Raw genomic sequence first — 19,691 nt, forward strand, 5'->3', positions numbered from 1 at the left:
GGATGCATTGTGGGAGAAAATTGATTGAACTGGGCATGCGCACTTCAGTCGACAATTGGGGAAAATTGAGAAAGTCGTCACAAAACATTGTGAAAACATTGTGATAATTTCGCCAAATTCTGACTCTGAAATGCACCTTAGGTGATAGAATGGCCTGTCTTGCCCAGCTTAAGCAAGATATCAAACATATAGAAACGACTTTTCCTAAAACCCATGAGCGATTTCGGATCATGGGTGCATCTGTTGACGAAATCTCGTGTCGATTTGTCGGAAAGAATGGTGAAAAGCTGGACCTCAATGCTCACATCACAGTGAGTGTACATCTTCAGTGGATCCCCTGTACATCGCCCCACAAAGGCGTTGCTGTTGCTGTGACAGCTGAGTATTGTCCTTAGGTTATTGAAGAGCAGCAACAAAGTTCTTTTTATTCAGCTATGCGACTTCAGTCGTGTCAAGGATGAAATTGAGAAAGACGTTGAGGCTTAGGTTGATAAGATGATAAATTAAGAGAAAGAAAGAGAGAAGATTGATGAATGAATGAGTCAGATGGCATGTCATTGTAAAGAGGATGTAAATTAGTCATTTCTCTTATTGTTACTTGTATTGGGCCTTATTTTTCACCAGCGATGTTAACTAATAAGCCTAACCGGTGACGGACTGGCCTACATATCTTCGACATCTTCAAGAGTTCATAGCGCCGCGCCACCAGCCCTACCAGGGGCATCGTACTTTGAAATATAAATCTGATGTTTGAGGTCTCGGTCTCATTGGTTGCGATATGAAAAGCTTCTTATTATGTTACTGTAGTGTGACATTTTTTTACATCCTACACTGTGTAGCACTAGCAGTTCTTATGTGAGCAAGCTCTAATCTGTATCAATATCATAATTATCTATGCCACCACACTATGATCAAAGTACGTTCAATGGAATTAGATATTTTAATTTAGGCATTTCCTCCATTGATATATTATTTCTGTTGGGTCGTTTTATAAGGTATTATCTATTTTTTTAACAGGAAACATATCCACATACAGCACCAATTTGGTGTGCAGAAAGTGAGGATCCGTCAGGATCATTGACAGCGGCCATAGAACAGATGTGTGATACTGAAGAAGACGGATATTTTGTAAGTTGACCTCAAAGGAAGAGGTGACCTGAAAGATAGGCCTATATATATAGGCCTACATATATAGGCCTATACAGCCTGCCTGGATATCAGCTACAGCAGGGCTAGAACTTTATTGCTGGAGGGGCTTTGCATAAGAATGGCTCAGCCTGTTTGGAGAAGAAATATTTACTAGAGTATTTTGGTGGTTGTGTGGGCGAAAGCCAATTTAGAAAATTTAATCCTGCCCTTCAAAGAATACACAGGTCACGTAGGCTTTTTCATTTAGCCCTCTAAGAGGGTGCATATCAATTGAGTTTTCCTACTGTTTAATAATGAAATAAAATACGTTGAAAAAAGTTAATTTGATAATCTGAATGAGAAATACGTAATGATATCAAGTCAGTTTTCTGATCTTTTCACAGCTTATACAGCAGATCAAGATATTGCTGTCAGCACTGTGTCAAATGCATGATGTGCCACTTCCAGAGGAAATGAAGGTGTTAGATTTAGGTGGCGTGAGTAATGTGAGTATTTAAAATGTATTGGCAAATTTTCGACATTGCCTTGAAAGAGGCAAGTTGTCCCAAAAGTCAAAGACAAGGAAATAAAGATTAAGCATAATCTTTTTGTTGCCTTATGACCCTAGGCTGCAGTTTCATAGAGCTAAATGGTGTACAGACTTCCTGGAAAACAAAGGCTTTGCCAATGGTTAAAGACAATGAAACCTATGTTATCAATGATATGGTGGTGAAAATTTGGGTGATTCTCTTGGAGACAGTCACAAGATGCAGTTGGCAAGGAAAGTGTATTTATCAGGAATTTTCAGAAACAGCAAGACTATTAGTATTATTGACTGTTTGTTGGAAAGCTCTGTACCGGCACGTTACAGTATGATAAAGTCATCCAATTCTTGGAGAATTGTATCTAGTTTATGAAAATTCAAAAAATGCCTTGATGCATCCAATATTTGATACGATTGTAGGACAATGAAGATATGAGCAGTGAATCATCAGAAGAGGAGATGGAAGACCAAGATGATGTGGAAGATGACCTCCATTATGAGATGATGGAGGATGCTGGGTAATTACAGATAATGAAATCTGGCCCTTTGGCATACTGATCACAGGGCCGTATTTAGCGGGGAGGGGGCAAAAATGTGTTTTTCATGAAGATTGGGGGGTCCTTTTGGGACGCTGAGTGGTGTTCTGCACCCCAAGAGAGCCCACTGCTCCCCAGGTCAAATATTTAGATACGGCCCTGGATCATGAAGTGTAGGTTATCTAAACATTCTGTGTAAATATTTAGCGAAGATTTTGTCGGGGGATTGCTTTGAAATGGACTAGGCATACACATGTCAGTTTCTGTGCAGTATTTGATCTTCTGCATGAACGTACCAGTCTAGTGATGATTCTATCCTTGCTCTCATAGAACTGCTGCTCAGGCAGCAGTGTGCAGACAACTTTGGCCCCTGGTTTACTGTCATGTGGACAGATAACTAGAAACTGAAGACTTGAGACATTTGTGCAGAAGGTTTTTACTCGCAGAACTGGAGAGTTACTCATCAAAACCAAAAATCCAAGTTTCAAAGAGTGCCATGAAGGGTTTAGATGCTTAACATGAGACATCATTTAACATAATGTAACTCTTTATTATAAACCTAGTGCTATTTTGAAGTCAACTGAAAGATGATAGCAAGGGTATCGAATTCTAAATGATAGCATTTCTGATAGGAATCATTTTGAAGAAAACTTAAGGTCGTTGTCCTTTCCTTTCTTCAGTGAGCACAAAGCCAAAGAGGAATTTGATGGTATTGAAAATGATGACCTAGTCACGTTACAAAAACTCAAGCAGATTCAGAGGCAAGATTATTTAAAGGTAGGTTGTATGTTTTGGAGATTGTCTTGTACACTTCGTGTCATGTTTCAGAGGCAAACTGATGTTGCATAGCTTCATTTAATTTCGGCCATCGTGTTATTTTGGGGGTCAGTAAGTTCACTCTATAAACGTTCCGTTTTTCAGGGATCTGTGTCTGGATCTGTACCAGCCACTGATAGATTAATGAAAGAATTACGAGAAATATATCGGTCAGATAGCTACAAAAATGGTAAGAATTTTCTCTGTAACATCTCGTTGTATTCATACATTTAGATAGTGCTGTTTTTTTTGTAAAGATTGGAAGTGATACTAGATCGGAAAGTTAGCAAATGGTGTTGGCTTTATCATTGCCTTCACTTCCTGTAATGGATTTGAGACCAGTCTAGGGATGACTCTATCCTTGCTCGCATAGAACTTTGGCTCCGCCGGCAGTGTGCAGACAAACTTGGCCTCCTGGTGTGCTGTCATGTGGACAGATAACTAGGAACTGAAGACTGGTTTTGAGGCAGGCTTAGCGTGAAATAAGTAAACCAAGACATGCTGAAACAATTCCTTTCATCAATTTCAGGCATCTATTCAGTGGAACTAGTCAACGATAGTCTTTATGAGTGGAATGTTAAGTTATTGAAGTGAGTAGGAAGGATCTAATTCTATATCAAGCTTGACACATTCCAGCATTTTCTTGAACAGGTTGTGATGCAAATGTTAGTGAACACGCAAATGGTATTTGGCATGTTTTAAAAGAAAATGTCCGATATAGTACAACTGACATTGCTCTCCCCTGAATTTTTATATCTCGGTGGACACAAGAAGTATTGAATATAGATGGACTTGTTACCACTTTTCACAACAGGTGTCTCTCTTACTTGCTTCTATGACATCCTACTTGGTGATATATCTGTTGACATGTCTTCTTTTTCAGGGTTGATCCGGACAGTCCCCTACATAATGACCTTGTTGCGTACAAAAAGAAGGAGGGAAAGGATTATATATTACTCAATTTTACGTATAGAGTAAGTTTACTGACCTGCAATTTCTTTTTTGTTCTGACCAAGTGGCATATTGCAGAGGTGTACAGATCATCATACTCCTCATTTGGAATTTGTCTTTATTACCTTGTTGTCTTCAGTAGAGAGGTGTCCTGTTTACATAGGTACTGATGGGAAGATTGCGTAGGGGTATGTAAGGTCGATATCCTCCCTCTTCCTCCAGTGGTCCAGATTAGTATGGCTTCTCCTCTGTGATGCCAGAGTTGACCAAGTTGCTGTCAAACTAATCTACTTCAACCAATTTTTATGCATCATTTCAGGATTCCTTTCCGTATGAGCCTCCATTTGTTCGTGTAATCCATCCTGTTATAACTGGAGGTTATGTACTTAACGGTGGTGCTATCTGTATGGAACTACTTACGAAACAGGTGAGTAGTGCTGATGACAAGATTTTATTCAATTATCTGGTACTACTTGTGATTTTATTCAATTATCTGGTACTACTTGTGATTGAAACAATGCTGTGGTACTTAATCATGTCTACCAGGCCCTTGAACATGTGTGGCACTACTTGGTTTTTTTGCTCCCTTAGGAGTTTGTCTACAAACGTGTATGGTCGCCATTGCCTTGACCTGGTATATTTTGCCGAGTCATTATTTCTGCAGCATAGAGTTCTTTTTATATATATTTTATTATTTTCATGCTTTCATTTTCCTCTGCAGGGCTGGAGTAGTGCCTACAGTCTAGAGTCGGTCATTTTTCAAATATCTGCAACTATAGTAAAGGGAAAAGCCCGAATAAAATTTGATGCTCCCAAGGTAGGTTTCAGAATGAAATTATTGGTTGTCGATGGCATGTAGACATATCTATGAGTGGCAGTGAGATATTGGAATCGCCCTGTGATGATGTTGTCTAATATCTAACACTTGCCAAGACTCCATCGAGATTTACCAAAAACCATAACTTCTATAATTATTCATGAATTTTGTGTTTCAGAGTCAATACAGCCTTGCAAAAGCCCAACAGTCATTTAAATCACTAGTACAAATTCACGAGAAAAATGGTAAGAACTTTGTTTGTATTTTGTCAACATATTTCAGGTGTCCCATGTATCAAAACTAATCTTTGAAATAAATTCACGAAGTTTCAGATAATGTGAGGAGGTTTGCTCACTTCCATATCAGTTTTCTTGTCATAACAACTTCTATTCTCTGACTGATTATTCAACACATTGGTTTACACCATTTTTAGAGGTGGTTATGTCATTTTGAAGAACGTGGTTCTAGCCTATTTGTTAAGTCACACCCGCTCAAGATTTTCTATTTCTTCAAATCTTTTCAGGTTGGTTTACACCGCCAAAAGAAGATGGTTGAGACACCATGGATTGCGTAATCATTGTGTTGATACGGACAACTTTCTCATGGATCTAAATATTTTAAGCGAGGAAATAATGATTATGATACACGAGACATCATAAAGCAGAATTGTGTTCAGTGTTGCCTAGACAACCGAGATAAAGATCCATGGTATATCTGGATATATTATGCAATGTGTTGTTCCCTTGTGGAATTGGAGACGCTATTTTCTTTAGCTGGGTTTCTACGTAGATCATGGACAACAATCTCGCTTTTCTGAGCGAATATCGAGATAAAAACGCATTCCTCTGTCTGGCAGTAAAGCAGTAGAGCACTCATTTTGGCGGCACCCTTTGGGTTAGTGGTGCCATCTTTTTTTGTTTTGGCTTAGAAAGAAGGACATTTTTTATACCTTCCAACATGTCTAAGAATCATCATGTCATTGTGATTAGTTTTAAACGCTAAAAACCTTTGGGAAAATTCCATGTTTATGGTGGCAGTGGGTCCTGAAAAGATTAAAAAGTGCCTACTGGGTGTCACCCGCCAATGAAAGGGTCTCCTGGCTTTATTTCATTGTGCTGTTCAAATAGCTTTGAGAGCTTTACTATTGAGCTGAAGGTCTTTTGAATCTGAAGGGCAGGTTTCAAGCATGGACTCCAGTTGTAAATATATTTAGTTATTGAGACCTGCTTTTCTAGACCTTCGATTTTGTAAATTAATCTAGATTTATGTCTGGCATGTAATCTCAGTTGTTGATATTCAAGGTGTATGTGCTGAATTCTCCCTTCCCCTACCCAGGCGTGTGCATTCTGTCAAGTTTGCACTGTCAGATTTTCCACCACATTTGCATGCTGAAGACTTCCCAGACTTGGAGCCGAGAATGCCCTGGATATCGCCCAGTCGAGCCTTTAGGAAAAAAGGGTGCATTACAAGAAAAAACACCAGAAATGTACATTCATTGGTGAAGTTTAAAAATAACGTGTGTCCATCTGGTAACTTAAACAATTTGACGTCATACACACAAAAGTTTTTATGTAAGTTAACTGTCGGGGTACTCTGTGGTGCATTAAGAAAATCAGTTAGTGCAGAACTTGTGATTTGTTCGCAATCAACAGAAAAAAATGGATATTACATTTGAGTAGAGTGAGATTGCCTCAAAATTAAAACATTCTTGTACATGCTCCAAACTTCATGGGGATGATGGATGGAATGCCTTGATGAGAGGCCTTGAAATAAGTGCATTTATATAAGTGTTGCCATACATGTATAATGGCCCGATTCCACTGGGACATGTTCTACTCTGGGGAAACTTCACTTGACGCAGTGTGTATTTTGGAACACTGATTACCCACTTGCAATGGTGTATTTGGTAGAAAAGTGGAAGTATCGTTACGTTTCACCAAATACCCTCTCGGGCTGAGTGTAGTTTTCTGGAGCCGCTGCATGTGCCAAACAGGAAAGGCCCTTGTCAAATCAGCCTTAAAATTTGTGTTTCCTCTTCACTAAAACTTTGATCTTTTGAGAAGGAATTTTGTAAATCAGGTCAAGAGTTATTTCAGTGTTGTGTTTTAAAATCAATATCCCTTTAGATAAATTCAGTTTTTGTTTCAACAGTTTCTATGCTAACTTCGTACATGTAGTATTACATACATGTAGTTTTACAAAATGATCAGTTTTTGAAATGATTGCAAGCATCAAATTGACGTGGCCCAGTTTTACTAGATCTTCTTGTTTTCTTGTTAAGTGACTCCTTGTAGATTTAATATTCAGTATGATCGATTTTGAAAACGGAGTATTCTTTCCAATAATTTGAAAACTATTGAGATCTGAAGTGAATTGATGATTGTGTGTCAAAACTAACCCTAAGATTTTCACAATTGGATGAATATACTCAAGAATTTGCAAATTTGTCTAGGTGGTCGGTTGACTGATTTTTCCAAATTCTTTTTTTTCTTCTTGAAAATAGGGATTATGGTAGCTGGGGGGTCAAATCAGTGGTCTTCACTCACATGTGCCGTTAGGGAACGGGGTCATGTTTGCTTGGGCAATCTATATTCCCCCTACTACCATAAATAGTTTTCATGTTCTGAGAGAATCAGCTTCGTATAACTTAATCTGACATACTTGGCTCCAATGAGTTGGCACCTGCCTATACTACTTTTGATAAGCATCAAGTATTTTGCTGTATCCAAGTTATTTTTACTATGTATGTACAGTATCCATATTGCTGCAGAAGAGGCTGTGTGGTGCTGCTAGCCCTCAATGAACCTGTTTTGCAGCGTCACCTGAGAGTATGTTTATGTATCAATGATGAAATCACAAGGTTTCTGTCCTGCAGGGATACATCTGTATGGGTACACCAACTGTGTGTCATCCTGGGCAAATCAGGGGTTAATGTTTCCTTATACGGCCCTTCACACAAACATTTCCCCTCATTAGCTGAAGTTCAGGTGCACAATATCTTTCCGTCAACAAGCAACTGGTAGGCCTAGCGACAAAAACCTTTTTATTTATCCTTTGTGAAGAATTTGAGCAATTTTTGTAAACCCTGTCTGGTTTGCGCTGCCCAAGGTAAGCTTAAGTGTGTCCCGGAAAATATGTTACCTTGTAAAAATAATTTGAAATAAAAAGAATAAATATGATATAGCTTCCTTTTGTGCGTGTGTGCCATGGGTATTGAGACCAACGAGTTTGTCCCCCTACTGGTTCCTCCAAGCCCATAGGATAGGGATATCATTTTGAACAACTTGGATAATGCAATGATATGGGCATACCTGTTTTTGATACTCGACTTGGTGTTGCAGTTTTTCGGCTCAGTTCCTAGAGGATTAAACCAGAGATCTGTTGCAGTGCAATTACAATCAACTAAAGCTACCTGCAGAACATGCGAGGAATTAGACTTCCTAATTCTTCACATCCTTCAAATGTCCAAATGTATTGGACCAATCCAGCTAATCCATACTTCTCTGAATGAAAAGGCCTCATGGTAGGCCCCCCACATACAACACAGAAAAATGCGAACTCGAAAAATCTCTCAGCTAGAGGTCTAGTGTTCTGTGTCAACTTTTGCTCCCAAATAGTTCAAATTTCTCTCCAGCAGATTCTTCTTTAGCCAAAGTGTGAGACTTGCCTCCCATGACATTGAATAAATGACGCATAACACTTTTTGGAACAAATAGAAGTTTAATTTTTAGTCCAGAAAAATAGTTCACAGTAAGTTGTTGATTTATCACCTCAAGTATTATGACACCTGCACAACATAGACTAAGAGGATTTGTATTGAATAGTGCTGCACGAAGAGACAAGTGACCTTGGTGACATCAACTCTCTCTGACATGGTTGCACAGCATGGTGTAACAACGTTTTTTTCTTGTCACAATTATGTCATCTTTGATTCGTGTTTACGTCATTTCCTATTCATTCGTTCATCAGTGGCGAAATCGTGACATAACATGATATGACGCATGGTCAGCAAGATGTCATATTTTATGGTATCAGTCTACAGCCTTTCCAGATATTCATGATCAGTTTCCTCTCTTCCAACACTCTTCAACAATTCCAACTAGAGATCCGAAGTAGAATCCATTGCAAACCCATTCAAGTTTACAACCATTTTGTACACAATTTAAGAGAAACTCCATAATAATACTACGCAATTAAGAAAAGAGTCTATCAAGTATATCACAGGTATGCTTCACGAAAGTGCAACAGATCAATGTTTTTTTCAGTGTCCAACACGTTTCCACTCGTCTTACCAGTAGTTTCTCATATCCAAGTTATATAAAGAATACTTCCCCGGACAGCCCAATAAGGACACTTTCACATCCTGGTCATATACCTCCCCGGACGACCCCAAATGACATTGTCACATCCGAGTCATAATACCTCCCAAGACAACCAAATGACCGTTTCATAATGAAGTTGTATACCTCCCTGGATTCTTATGCCTCCCAATGCCAAGGGTACTGTCTCCCCTAGATTAACACAACACCAGTGTCAATCAATTTCTTTACCCCACTTGGTATGACGATTTACCTCTGAAACCATGACATGATTCTTCTAATTATTAAGAGGTTAGCAATACTGATGGTCTCATTATGTCATTGGGTTGTCTGGAGACAATATCATCTGGTAGTCATGCAATATATGAATCAGATGTGACGGTGAATCTTCCGTTATGACCTTTGACTGTCTAAAGTAGACCAGCACGTGATGAAACATCTCATGATAACTGTAAGGCAATAATACCAATGAGGTAGTGGCTAATTGAATTCGCTTTATTAGGGGCGCAGTCATAAACCTTTTCAGGCTTCATGAGGAGGCTAGTTTTACACCAAAAAAACAACCAACGATGTGTGCAACAAATCATGTCTTGATAGAGATCCAATGCGTCTTTATGTCATGACATCATATGCTTGCCTTGTCAGTTCATTCTGCCCGATGACACGAGTGACGTCATAACGTCATCAGCAGTTAGCTTTCTCATTACGATGTTCGCACAGGCCTTGAAAGGTATATGCCTTGCTGCACCATCTATAGGGATTCATCAAAGGTCCGCTACCTCATTGTCTCATTGGCAATCTTTGGAGACGCCTGGAAACCCATTCATGTTCAGTACTCCAGTTTATCCACATCTTTCGGTTCCCGGTCGATGGGTTCCTGAGAAAGGGCAACAGACGGGTTGGTACTTGCTACGTCTACATTCACATGGGTGGGTCCTCGGCCCCGTTTGTCTCTTGTGTCGGGATCAGAACTGAGAATGAGTTCTTCATCGTCAGACGTTTTTGACACTGGAAAAGAAATAGTTGTAGTGTTCACCCTTATGATAAAATGGTGGTAAAAGAATTATAAGGAATCTTTAAGGGTCGTTTACTCAGACAGTAAGTAACTTTCATTAAATATAAATTGCCTCCGCTAATATAAGGCCCAACAATGTCCAATATTTAGTTAACACTTTCTATTATTCTGTTCTCACATTTTGCACTTATAACTAAAACATATTTCTTTAGTTTGTGCCACCACCCAGAGATGGCCAAGTTGTGAAACTCCATGGAAGCACAATTCATTCACATCTCAGAATACGAATCCTGTCACAGGCCTAATCATGTTCAAAGACACAAGGATCAGCCTAGACCTCCTACTTCAGCCACCAAGGAAAAGACAAGATATCATTAGTTAACTTCGATTACCTTTATCCTTGCTAGCCTTACTAGCCCTAGACGAAGATCTTGAACCCTTCGCTGAAGATTTTTTTGAGCTGGCAGATTTTGAATCCCTTTTCACACTCGCAGCACTTTGAGGTTTTCCACTCATTTCATTTGACTCTTGAGCATATCCCACTTCTTTTTCTTTTTTTAGAGTTTTCTCTTTTTCCTTTCTTTCATCTTCTTCGTTCTTTTTTCTTTCCTCCTCTTCCTTCTTTCTCTTATTGGCTGAGACGTTTTTGGTACTGGTCCCTCTTGAGTCTTTCTGGGAATCGTTCTGTGGCTCTCTGAAATGAGACATTGTAGACAGGATTACAAAATTGTCCTACAACACCAACCACACCTGCCACAGACTGACTCAAAAACTGGTCTTTGAAATTTTCCTTTTGTCAGCTTAAGACAGATAATAGATCACATGGAAATGGTTCGAAACTAATAATTCTTACTCTTCCTGTTTATCAGATCCCTCATCTTTTTCGAGACGACCTCCAGCAGTCCGTGCTCGCTGACCCTGCGATCTTTCTCTATCTCGATAATAGTCATCTGACGTCAATCGGCGCGGAGTGCGAATAAATCGGTCATACTGCTGGTATTCCTTATCAGTGTGAAAGCCTGTAAATATGAGGTGAGATATTACGCGGCCCTGACTTCATATCCACATTCCTCTATTTCTTACAATATACCATGACAACACCTTGGGTGTCCAGCGGTTTTTACGTAATATCTGCTGCGGTGCCTGCAATTAATTCCTCCCAAAGTCACAAATTCAAGGAAAATGCCTGGGTTTTGGATCAGCCCATCAGATGGGATGGCATTTCCCCCATTGCTCCCCTCTAGCTATGGCCCTGAACACAATTCCTCTCTTGAATACTCACCTCTATTTTTCTCCCTTCTCAAAAGATCAAGATACTGCCTCTGTTTTAGAGACTTCATGTCTGTTAAACTATAAACATGGGCGGTACTCCACAAATACAACCGCTGTCCAAACGAGAGCTCAGGATGGTGGAGATAGTAATTGTTTTCAATGGACCGTGGACCTCTCGACCTCCGGCCACTAGGGGTGGTGCTAGGGCGCTGGTGCTCAAGGCTGTAGAATATGGGATCTGTTGGCTGCCGGCATGATGCATGACGATAGGCATTGACAGACGATTCTGAAAAATATCAATTTTGACAATTTGACTGTTTTTGACAAAAATAATAACACTAGGCATACGAGTATAATGTTCTTTGTTGAGTGATAATCTAAATCATGTCTATCTTGGATACTTCTTACTTGACTGCTCTTAAAAAGCAAAAAAAATTAACTTTTCTAAACTATAAGATAATATTTAGTTCTCTCCGAAATCCAAAGATACCAAAACTTTGTTGGTGATCTTTCTGCTGATTTGTATCGAAAAACTGACCACAAGGTTTCCATGGCGGTCGCTGCCGCTTGTTCCTCCAATCAATGTGTGGCTGCGTCTCGGGTTCAAAATATGGAGATTGTGAGTTCAAGCAGGGATTGTGCCCTTCTCGGTTCAGATTACTATGAGCTGGGAAAAGAAGAAGAAGTGTTAAAAAAAGCTTACAAAAACATCTTTAATTGTATCCAACATAATTTTCATCAATAAAACTTCGTCGAGTATCATGACAAGTGTCAGGTTGATGCCCCTGAATAGCCAGTGCAGAACAATTGCATCCTGGATCCTATAAGGAGGATCCTATAAGGAGGATCCTATAAGGAGGATCCTATAAGGAGGATCCTATAAGGAGGATCCTATAAGGAGGATCCTATAAGGAGGATCCTATAAGGAGGATCCTATAAGGAGGATCCTATAAGGAGGATCCTATAAGGAGGATCCTATAAGGAGGATCCTATAAGGAGGATCCTATAAGGAGGATCCTATAAGGAGGATCCTATAAGGAAATCTGGGCTTGATGTTTGCCTTATCCAGTGCCACACTCAGCCTCCTCCAAGGCTTTTGCCGACTTACCAAAATGTCTGTCCGGGTTTATTTCTAGCTCACCAAACTCACTGAAATGGGATGAATCAAAAACAGTTTAAATCAAATTCCCTGTAGAATGAGTAGTACCTGAAATTGGCTGTACTTCAACTAAAAATGTCTGAATATGAATTTTTTTTCATTGAGGGTGCCTCAGTCAGGTTTTCATATTCTCCATCACTTGCAATCAGCTATAAGGGAAGATTGTATTTTCTCATTCTGAGCAAAACAGAGCAATGAACTGACTGAAGGTACTGCGGCTGTAAATATTGTTGATTATGAATGCAGATCAGGTTAAGTGTAAGAATGGAGAATACCTTTACACACTTTTCTGTTAAGAATTTCCAACAGCTGGAAAGAGGAGCTCGCTCTTTGATAAAGAGATAGTGAATATCAACACTATCATGCACTAACCAAGGGAACTAATATTTTACAGACAGCAAGGTCAGAGTTTAGCCTCATGAACATTTTTATAACGCAAGCAAACTACCACCTTCCCCAAATCCTGTGTATCTAGCTGTATACTGATATTAAATACCACCACAAACGAATGTCTAAAAAATAAATCATATTATGAAATGTGTGACAGAATGTTCATCATTTCGTAATCTATATATAAGATGGGAGTTATGATTTTAAGAACATTTAACATGTTAAAGGTTACGCTTCAAGTTTATACTTATGCTGCATTTCATGGGTCACGCCTTAGGAGTTGGGTTTTTTTAGGACAGCACGTCAGTCCCAAGGTGTCCTTTTAGAGAGGTTTGACTGTACAGCGAGTGATAGAAAGATGTAAGAATGGTCATGCAAAGTGAAATGTGATGTGTGTGACTGTTACGACAAACCTAAAGCAGTTACCTTTCGTCTGATATGCTGGTACTTCTGTTCATGGAAAAAAAACACTGTTTATATGCGCTCAGAAGAGACATGATGAAAAAGTTGACAGGGACTATAAACAACAGTTTTCTTTATCTGGCGCACAGAGACTGATCACGATGGTATCATACAAGGTGAGTGCACCATGTTAGACAGATGTCATTCATTTTTTCCATACAGCAGATGATGAAGAGGATATAAGTTGTAAGGTGTTGGGTAAGACAACTGTAATGATAAAGATGCAATCTGGAACTCTTTCTATACGTGATTTGTAAAGTCTTATGTTCTCTACTCATTCCAGGTGTCATTTTACTCACAAGAAAATCACGGTGAAATCTAATGCGCCTGAATTCTCCTTTAACCCTCTTAATAGCAACAGTTTAAAACAGTATACTGTGTATTTCTTTAAGCCAGTTTCATCTTTATGGAGCTTTTTGTCATCAACCACAAATGGGTTAAGGAATTAATACCGCACTGGCAGTAAATGAAAAGTCTAAGGATAATGGATGATCTGCTATTGAAACTTACTTCGCCAATGACCCTTTAGAGAGTGCACTCTGACCTCTCAAGCGAGAATTATTCTGAAAAGGAAATTAAAATGGAATTCAGATATTTCGCGAAACACTAGAGCTAACCAGTTTATTAATAGGCAAGTGTCCCCGAATGCCGATTTGGTGCCAAAATGAGCTATTTTGCCTGGACACATAAGATTTAGCGAGATATTTAGGGGAGACAAACAGGTATGAATCGTTAAATTGAGAGAGGTTCGAAAGAGATAGGTTCCAACAAATCGGGTGCAACGGTGCACTGCCTACATTGCAATGAACAGTCCCTCGCTTAACGTGCTAATTAAGCTGTTTAGCTGATTCATAATCATAATCATTAACACTGGCAGAAGTTTCTCACCTTTTTTCGGTTATTGAGTAGTATCATACTGGTGCTGCTATTACCTACATCATAAACCATTGCTACAGGACTATCTCTCGGCCACGGATTACCATTGTACGGCTCTCTGAAATCATGTGAAGTTGACATCAAGTGAATGTGGTTCAATATTGCGGCTTTACACAACACCATAGTACCATGGCAGCTGAACTGCCGAAGCAGGTAATCACATTTGTCAAGTTTTAGTAGACACAGAAAACAGACCAACTCATTTCTCTCCGTGTCTCATTGCAAATCACAGCTTACTTAATGAATATTTTGTTTGGGAACACTGAGCTTTGGGGTACACCGAAAAAGTACTTTAATCCATTTGCTGTCAATGTTAACCTTTGACGGGTTAAGATGCTTGACTTAATCAAGCTGAACTAAAAGCCGAACAAAAAACACATCAACATTACAACAGCCATGCATCGGACACACTCTAACCTACATCCTTCCACCAAAAATTGAGCAGAGCAAATGATATATGTACTCTTTACTGTGACATTTTTGCTGTGAGATGTTACAGTATAGACCTTTAACAGCAGAATAGCGTGGACAGGCTGCTAACTATCAAAGGGACCATCAACAACTCAAGCAAACAGTATGATTCATTTTTTTAATTTTTGTTTCACCAAAACTACAATTTTCCTTCTTTTTTGGATGGTCCCTAAGAATACCCACACATCGACCCCTAATTAGCAGTACAACATTTATAATTCTACCAGAAATACATACTTGAGACACGATTGCTTTTTTCTGGTTCGACTCGAGACTCTAAATAAATTATTCAGAGAAATCAATGAAGTTAGAGCGGGTACAATCGCTCGTCATAAATCTAAATGGGCACTATTAAAACACATGAATAGAAGTGATTGATCGATTTGAAACAACACTGATGTGGTTGAGTCTGATAGGTATGCTGGGCTATTACCATGGATCAAAACTGATGTATGGAAATACAATGTACTGTTATTCAAATGAAGGTGGCACATTGTAGCGATAAAGCTTTGCTTAAAGTTTAATGAGTTATTCCACACGTTTAATGAGTTATATGCACTCTGTAATTAAAAAAAACAACTTTTGAGATTCTGAAAAATCTTCAGGGATATTTATTTTTGCTGAAAAACCTATAGGCCTAAGTGTTCTGAATTGTGTTGGCCTAAAAACCTTTAAAAGGTTTTCCAAACGCTCAAAAGCTTTTATTTCTGAGAGTCTATAATATAGCTGAACCATTCGAAAAACATCATTAAGAATGGACTAAAATAAGTTCAGTCAATCAACCAACATCGATTTTTCTTTATGACTGACAAAGGACTGGAACTAAGGACTCATAAAGTTTTAAAATGAAAACATTAATTAAAGCAGGGGCACGTTAAGTCCAAATGGGACGGCACAGTTAAAGTGGGCTGCCCATATTATGACCTAAAAGAAAGTAAATATGATTTGAATAAGAACGGCCAATACTGGAAGTCTTATTCAGGTAAAGCAAGCCTACTGGCATAGGCCTGTGTTTATATGTTTTGTTTGGTCTACAACGGGATTAGCTTGACTGTACACATTGATATAAGACAGTCCTCAGGTCTTTCTTGCACAGCGAATCAAGACATGTGCCTATAGGTTAAACGACCTGCTGCTAGTAGGCTGGCAACAATAATTGAACAGTCTACTAGGCCTGATTCTAATCAAGTCTTGCAGACACGAGAAAACTATGCTTTGCCCATTGTTGGGGTTTAAAAATTATAAGTTTTTGCTGTTGGTAGAAGGCTGAAGTATCTTGTATCATTAGAATTTAGATGCATACCACAGTGTGTACCAGCAGCTGGGTTTGAGCAAGGACTCAAACTTTACCAGGCCATTTCCCCTTTAAATTTAACATAATTCCTTTAATACCAAAGCACGACAAAATATCCATAAGTTTAAACACTAGGATATTAAAATAATAAAATAACAAAAATAATTCAATTCATAGGTTGCAATTACTTGTTATTCACTTCCTCGGGCGAATCACCTTATGTTTGCAAAGATAACAAACTGCATAGCTCGTGTATAAATAAAGTAGCTGAGAAATAAATCCCATAACACGAAAAACATGAGTAGCCCATTTTATATAGTCCTTTTTTGGCACAATCTATATTATACACGAAAATATTACTACTTAAAGTATGTTTTTTACCCTTGATTAGCGTGTACAGAACTCTTGCCATGGGGCAACACAAACTTACAGATTTCATTGCACTGAATAGGTTTTTACACACCAAAATGCCCAAAAGATATTTAAGACGTATTAGAACATGTGTAGGAGAACTACCGACAAAACCTTGACAACTGAACATATCATTCAATTTGGAAAATACATGTTAGCGCCTTGTTTTTTATTACCGAGCTGATAACTGAAAATATCTCGAACTAAAGAAAGACACAGATCGTGGACATAGCAGGCTGCTCATGCTGTACAGTAGAACCTCGTTATTAAGGACACCCTTTAGAAGTACAAGTAATATCCTTAATAGAGAGGTGTCCTGAGAGGTCAAATTGAGTGGAAGCAACCAATTTGGGACCAGAACTAGTGTCCTTAACATAGAGCCTTTTCGTTACCGAGAGGTGTCTGTCGTCCGATTTAGCCAGTCATATTCAACTCAACCCAAAAAACTTATCATGAAATAAAGCCTGCTATCCAGCACCCTGCTATTTTATCATAATGGAATCTGTCAAATAAATTCAAACAGCTTGAACTTATAATAACCCCAAATATGAAAGATACCCCATTCAATTCGTTTATAAAGAAATTCTGAGGTCTCAATCCTTTTCAAAAAAAGTGAGAGTAATGGATAGAAAGATTTGAATGCTTCCAACTAGCAGGTAGGCCTTTACTTGATATGCATGATAGAAAGCTTTAATACACATTGCCAGTGAGCACAGTTGGAAACCAAAGCACCCTATGCCTTTGCAGGCTTGACAATTAATCCTTTCACAGGATGCTCTTACTCCCACAGTTAAAGAGTTCATAAATATGAAGGGTTTGCATGACTCAAGTGAACTTTTCCTTTGGTAGGCATGGCTTACTCCCTCTATAAAAAGCTCGGTCCTTTCAAAATTATTTGAAATCTGAACATGAATTAAGATTTTCCAATGATAACATGAACTTATAAATAGGGATGCTGTTTTTCTATTGCAAATTCGGAGACACATCTTATTTCAAGTTTTGACTCTCTTCTATGATACTGAAATTAAAACTAGAAAAATGTCTTACTTTTTGTGGATCTTTTCAATTTCAACTGATGTAGCATCAGGTGCTATTGGTGTGGACTTTTGGTTGAGTCCCGTTGAGTGGAAGAGAACACCAGGGGACAAACTCGTCATTTTTTATATTTATCCAAAGATACTCATGAGAAAAAGCCCTGAAATGAAAGGAAGAATTAGAGTTCCTTTAAACATAATAGGTATCAATAATATATTTATACAACAGTATGACTTAAGGATCACCATTTACGCTCAAACTTGACATCCTTAACAAATTAGAACTGCTTCAAAATGAAGTGAATGCCCATTTAAAACCTAGGAGGCTGTTCTCTTAAAAACCAAGAACAGACTCCCATCCTTAAATTGGCATTCACTTGGTTTTGAAAGAGTATGATTTAAAGTTCTAGCCAAAGTCAACCCTTTAAATACATTTAAGTAGTCTCCAGTACCTGTTGCTACTGTTAACAATAGTCCATCTGTGTATCTTTTCGCTTGATGATCCCCTAATGGAATGCATTGCATGCTGCGAGCCATCAATTTGTGCTCGGAAGTAGAAATTATTGATCTCAAGAAGTGATCAATGTGGTAAATAAATCTCTTGAAGGTGATCGATGCCACCATTCAATTTCAAACTAATGTTTGCTTTCCCACAGCACATCTCTGTTAGGCTACTTCCAGTGAGTTGATCAGTGAAATTGAATATGTCAATAAGGAACAGAATGCAATCAATCACAAGATGATACTGAAAATTCAGATGAGAGGACTCCGTGCAAAAGTGGTTAAGTTGAACCTCTCTATCAAGGACACCCTTGTGACTAACAAATGCTGTCCTTAATTGAGTGGTGTCCTGCTTACCAATTTGGGACCAAATGCAGTGTCCTTAATAGAGGTGGTGTCCTTAGAAGAGAGGTGTCCGCTAAGGGAGGTTCCACTGTATAATAGCATAGGCGAGAGAGGAATGATTGTCACCCTGGAACTTAGATCCCCATATGATAGTTTGGGATTTGACACACCACTGATGCTACCAACCCTGACAAAAAAGCCTTAACCCATGTTCACCTCTTGACAAATACAATCAAGTTTATGGCAGAACTAATGATATCAACGTAATGCAATTGTTAGTATTCAAGTAGTGCAGGCCTATGACTTCCCAACTTAAATGGTAGGAGTTTTGTTACTATCATCTTTTGTATAAAGAAGAGTAGTGATAACCATTTATACTATTACTACTGTTTGATTGTCAGGCATGAGCAATATAAGGCAATTTGAGTGAACTGGTCCGATTAAGTAGGCCAATTATCATGATTGACTACATTCAAAAATGTATTAAGCTTACCTTATCTATTTGATTATTTAAGTCTAGCTTGATTTGATACATGTGGTCAGAGGTGTAGTTAGTGGGGGGGGGGGGGGGGGGGGGCAGGGGGCAAAAGAATGGGTTAGCAAGACCAAATTCTTGACAGATGGCAGGGTGCAAAATACTTCAAAGAAGTCACCAGAAGTGTGTTTTTGATAATAATTTTTGGGGAAAGATTGCAACTTGATGCATTGAATTTGTGCAGAGAATGGGTCAGCAAGACCAAATTCTTGACAGCCATGACCTTATATTCTTAAGTAATTACTGAAGCAATCTTAAATCGGTGAAACGAGAGTATTTTTGCTATGGTGAAAAACCATTTGAAGGTTTAAGGGCTAACTAAATTAAATGCCCAGATTTGGTAACGGACTGGGTATGCGCTCCCGACCCTCGCCAAGATACAACGGCATTACCCCTTCTAACTTAAGGTAGCCTATGGTTAGAATTTTTTCTCTGTTAAAGCCTAGTATGTGGCCTAGCTGCATAATCTGATAATGCATATACTGACTAGCTACTGAATTAGCACAGGCGAATGTCCGAATAGCGAGGAAACGACCAGGTCCTACATATCGTCGAAAAACCAAAAAGAAAACGTCAAAATACTCACCAATTAATCCTACCCTCGTGCTAGCGATACTCTAAAACCTGTCACAAATGGTACTGAAGCCCGGTACTGAAGCCACCCTTTAGTGTATCACCAGCAACAAACGAGTCGGTGGTGACAGAACGAATCCATTGACCAATAGGCGCTGAAGGCGGGAAAACAGGACCACATG

General features: G+C 38.8%; 2 protein-coding genes across 4 annotated transcripts; one reads left to right on the forward strand and one right to left on the reverse strand.

The window, feature by feature from the left end:
* The first annotated feature begins 65 nt into the window (after positions 1–65).
* On the forward strand, positions 66–7,971 carry LOC135482818 (ubiquitin-conjugating enzyme E2 Q2-like). Its single transcript, XM_064763220.1, has 12 exons — positions 66–311; positions 1,018–1,128; positions 1,533–1,634; positions 2,093–2,190; positions 2,889–2,985; positions 3,130–3,214; positions 3,554–3,614; positions 3,908–3,998; positions 4,295–4,402; positions 4,697–4,792; positions 4,971–5,037; positions 5,316–7,971. The coding sequence occupies exons 1-12, from the start codon at positions 150–152 to the stop codon at positions 5,345–5,347; spliced, it is 1,110 nt and encodes a 369-aa protein (XP_064619290.1). The 5' UTR covers positions 66–149; the 3' UTR covers positions 5,348–7,971.
* A 528-nt stretch (positions 7,972–8,499) lies between these two features.
* Positions 8,500–19,653, reverse strand: LOC135482819 (uncharacterized). 3 transcript variants are annotated; one of them, XM_064763221.1, is made up of 12 exons: positions 19,523–19,653; positions 17,569–17,716; positions 15,054–15,092; positions 14,298–14,403; positions 13,920–13,972; positions 13,374–13,397; positions 12,507–12,547; positions 11,937–12,065; positions 11,409–11,684; positions 10,980–11,145; positions 10,519–10,820; positions 8,500–10,119 (listed from the first exon to the last, which is right to left on the reverse strand). In XM_064763221.1, exons 2-12 carry the CDS (start codon positions 17,676–17,678, stop codon positions 9,941–9,943), a joined length of 1,425 nt encoding a protein of 474 aa, XP_064619291.1. In that variant the 5' UTR covers positions 17,679–17,716; positions 19,523–19,653; the 3' UTR covers positions 8,500–9,940. The 3 variants fall into 3 exon arrangements, with proteins under 3 accessions (XP_064619291.1, XP_064619294.1, XP_064619293.1); XM_064763224.1 differs by lacking the exon at positions 15,054–15,092; XM_064763223.1 differs by lacking the exon at positions 13,374–13,397.
* Positions 19,654–19,691: the final 38 nt, after the last annotated feature.

The sequence above is a fragment of the Lineus longissimus genome, chromosome 2 (genome assembly GCF_910592395.1).
Source record: "Lineus longissimus chromosome 2, tnLinLong1.2, whole genome shotgun sequence".
Classification (NCBI taxonomy): domain Eukaryota; kingdom Metazoa; phylum Nemertea; class Pilidiophora; order Heteronemertea; family Lineidae; genus Lineus; species Lineus longissimus.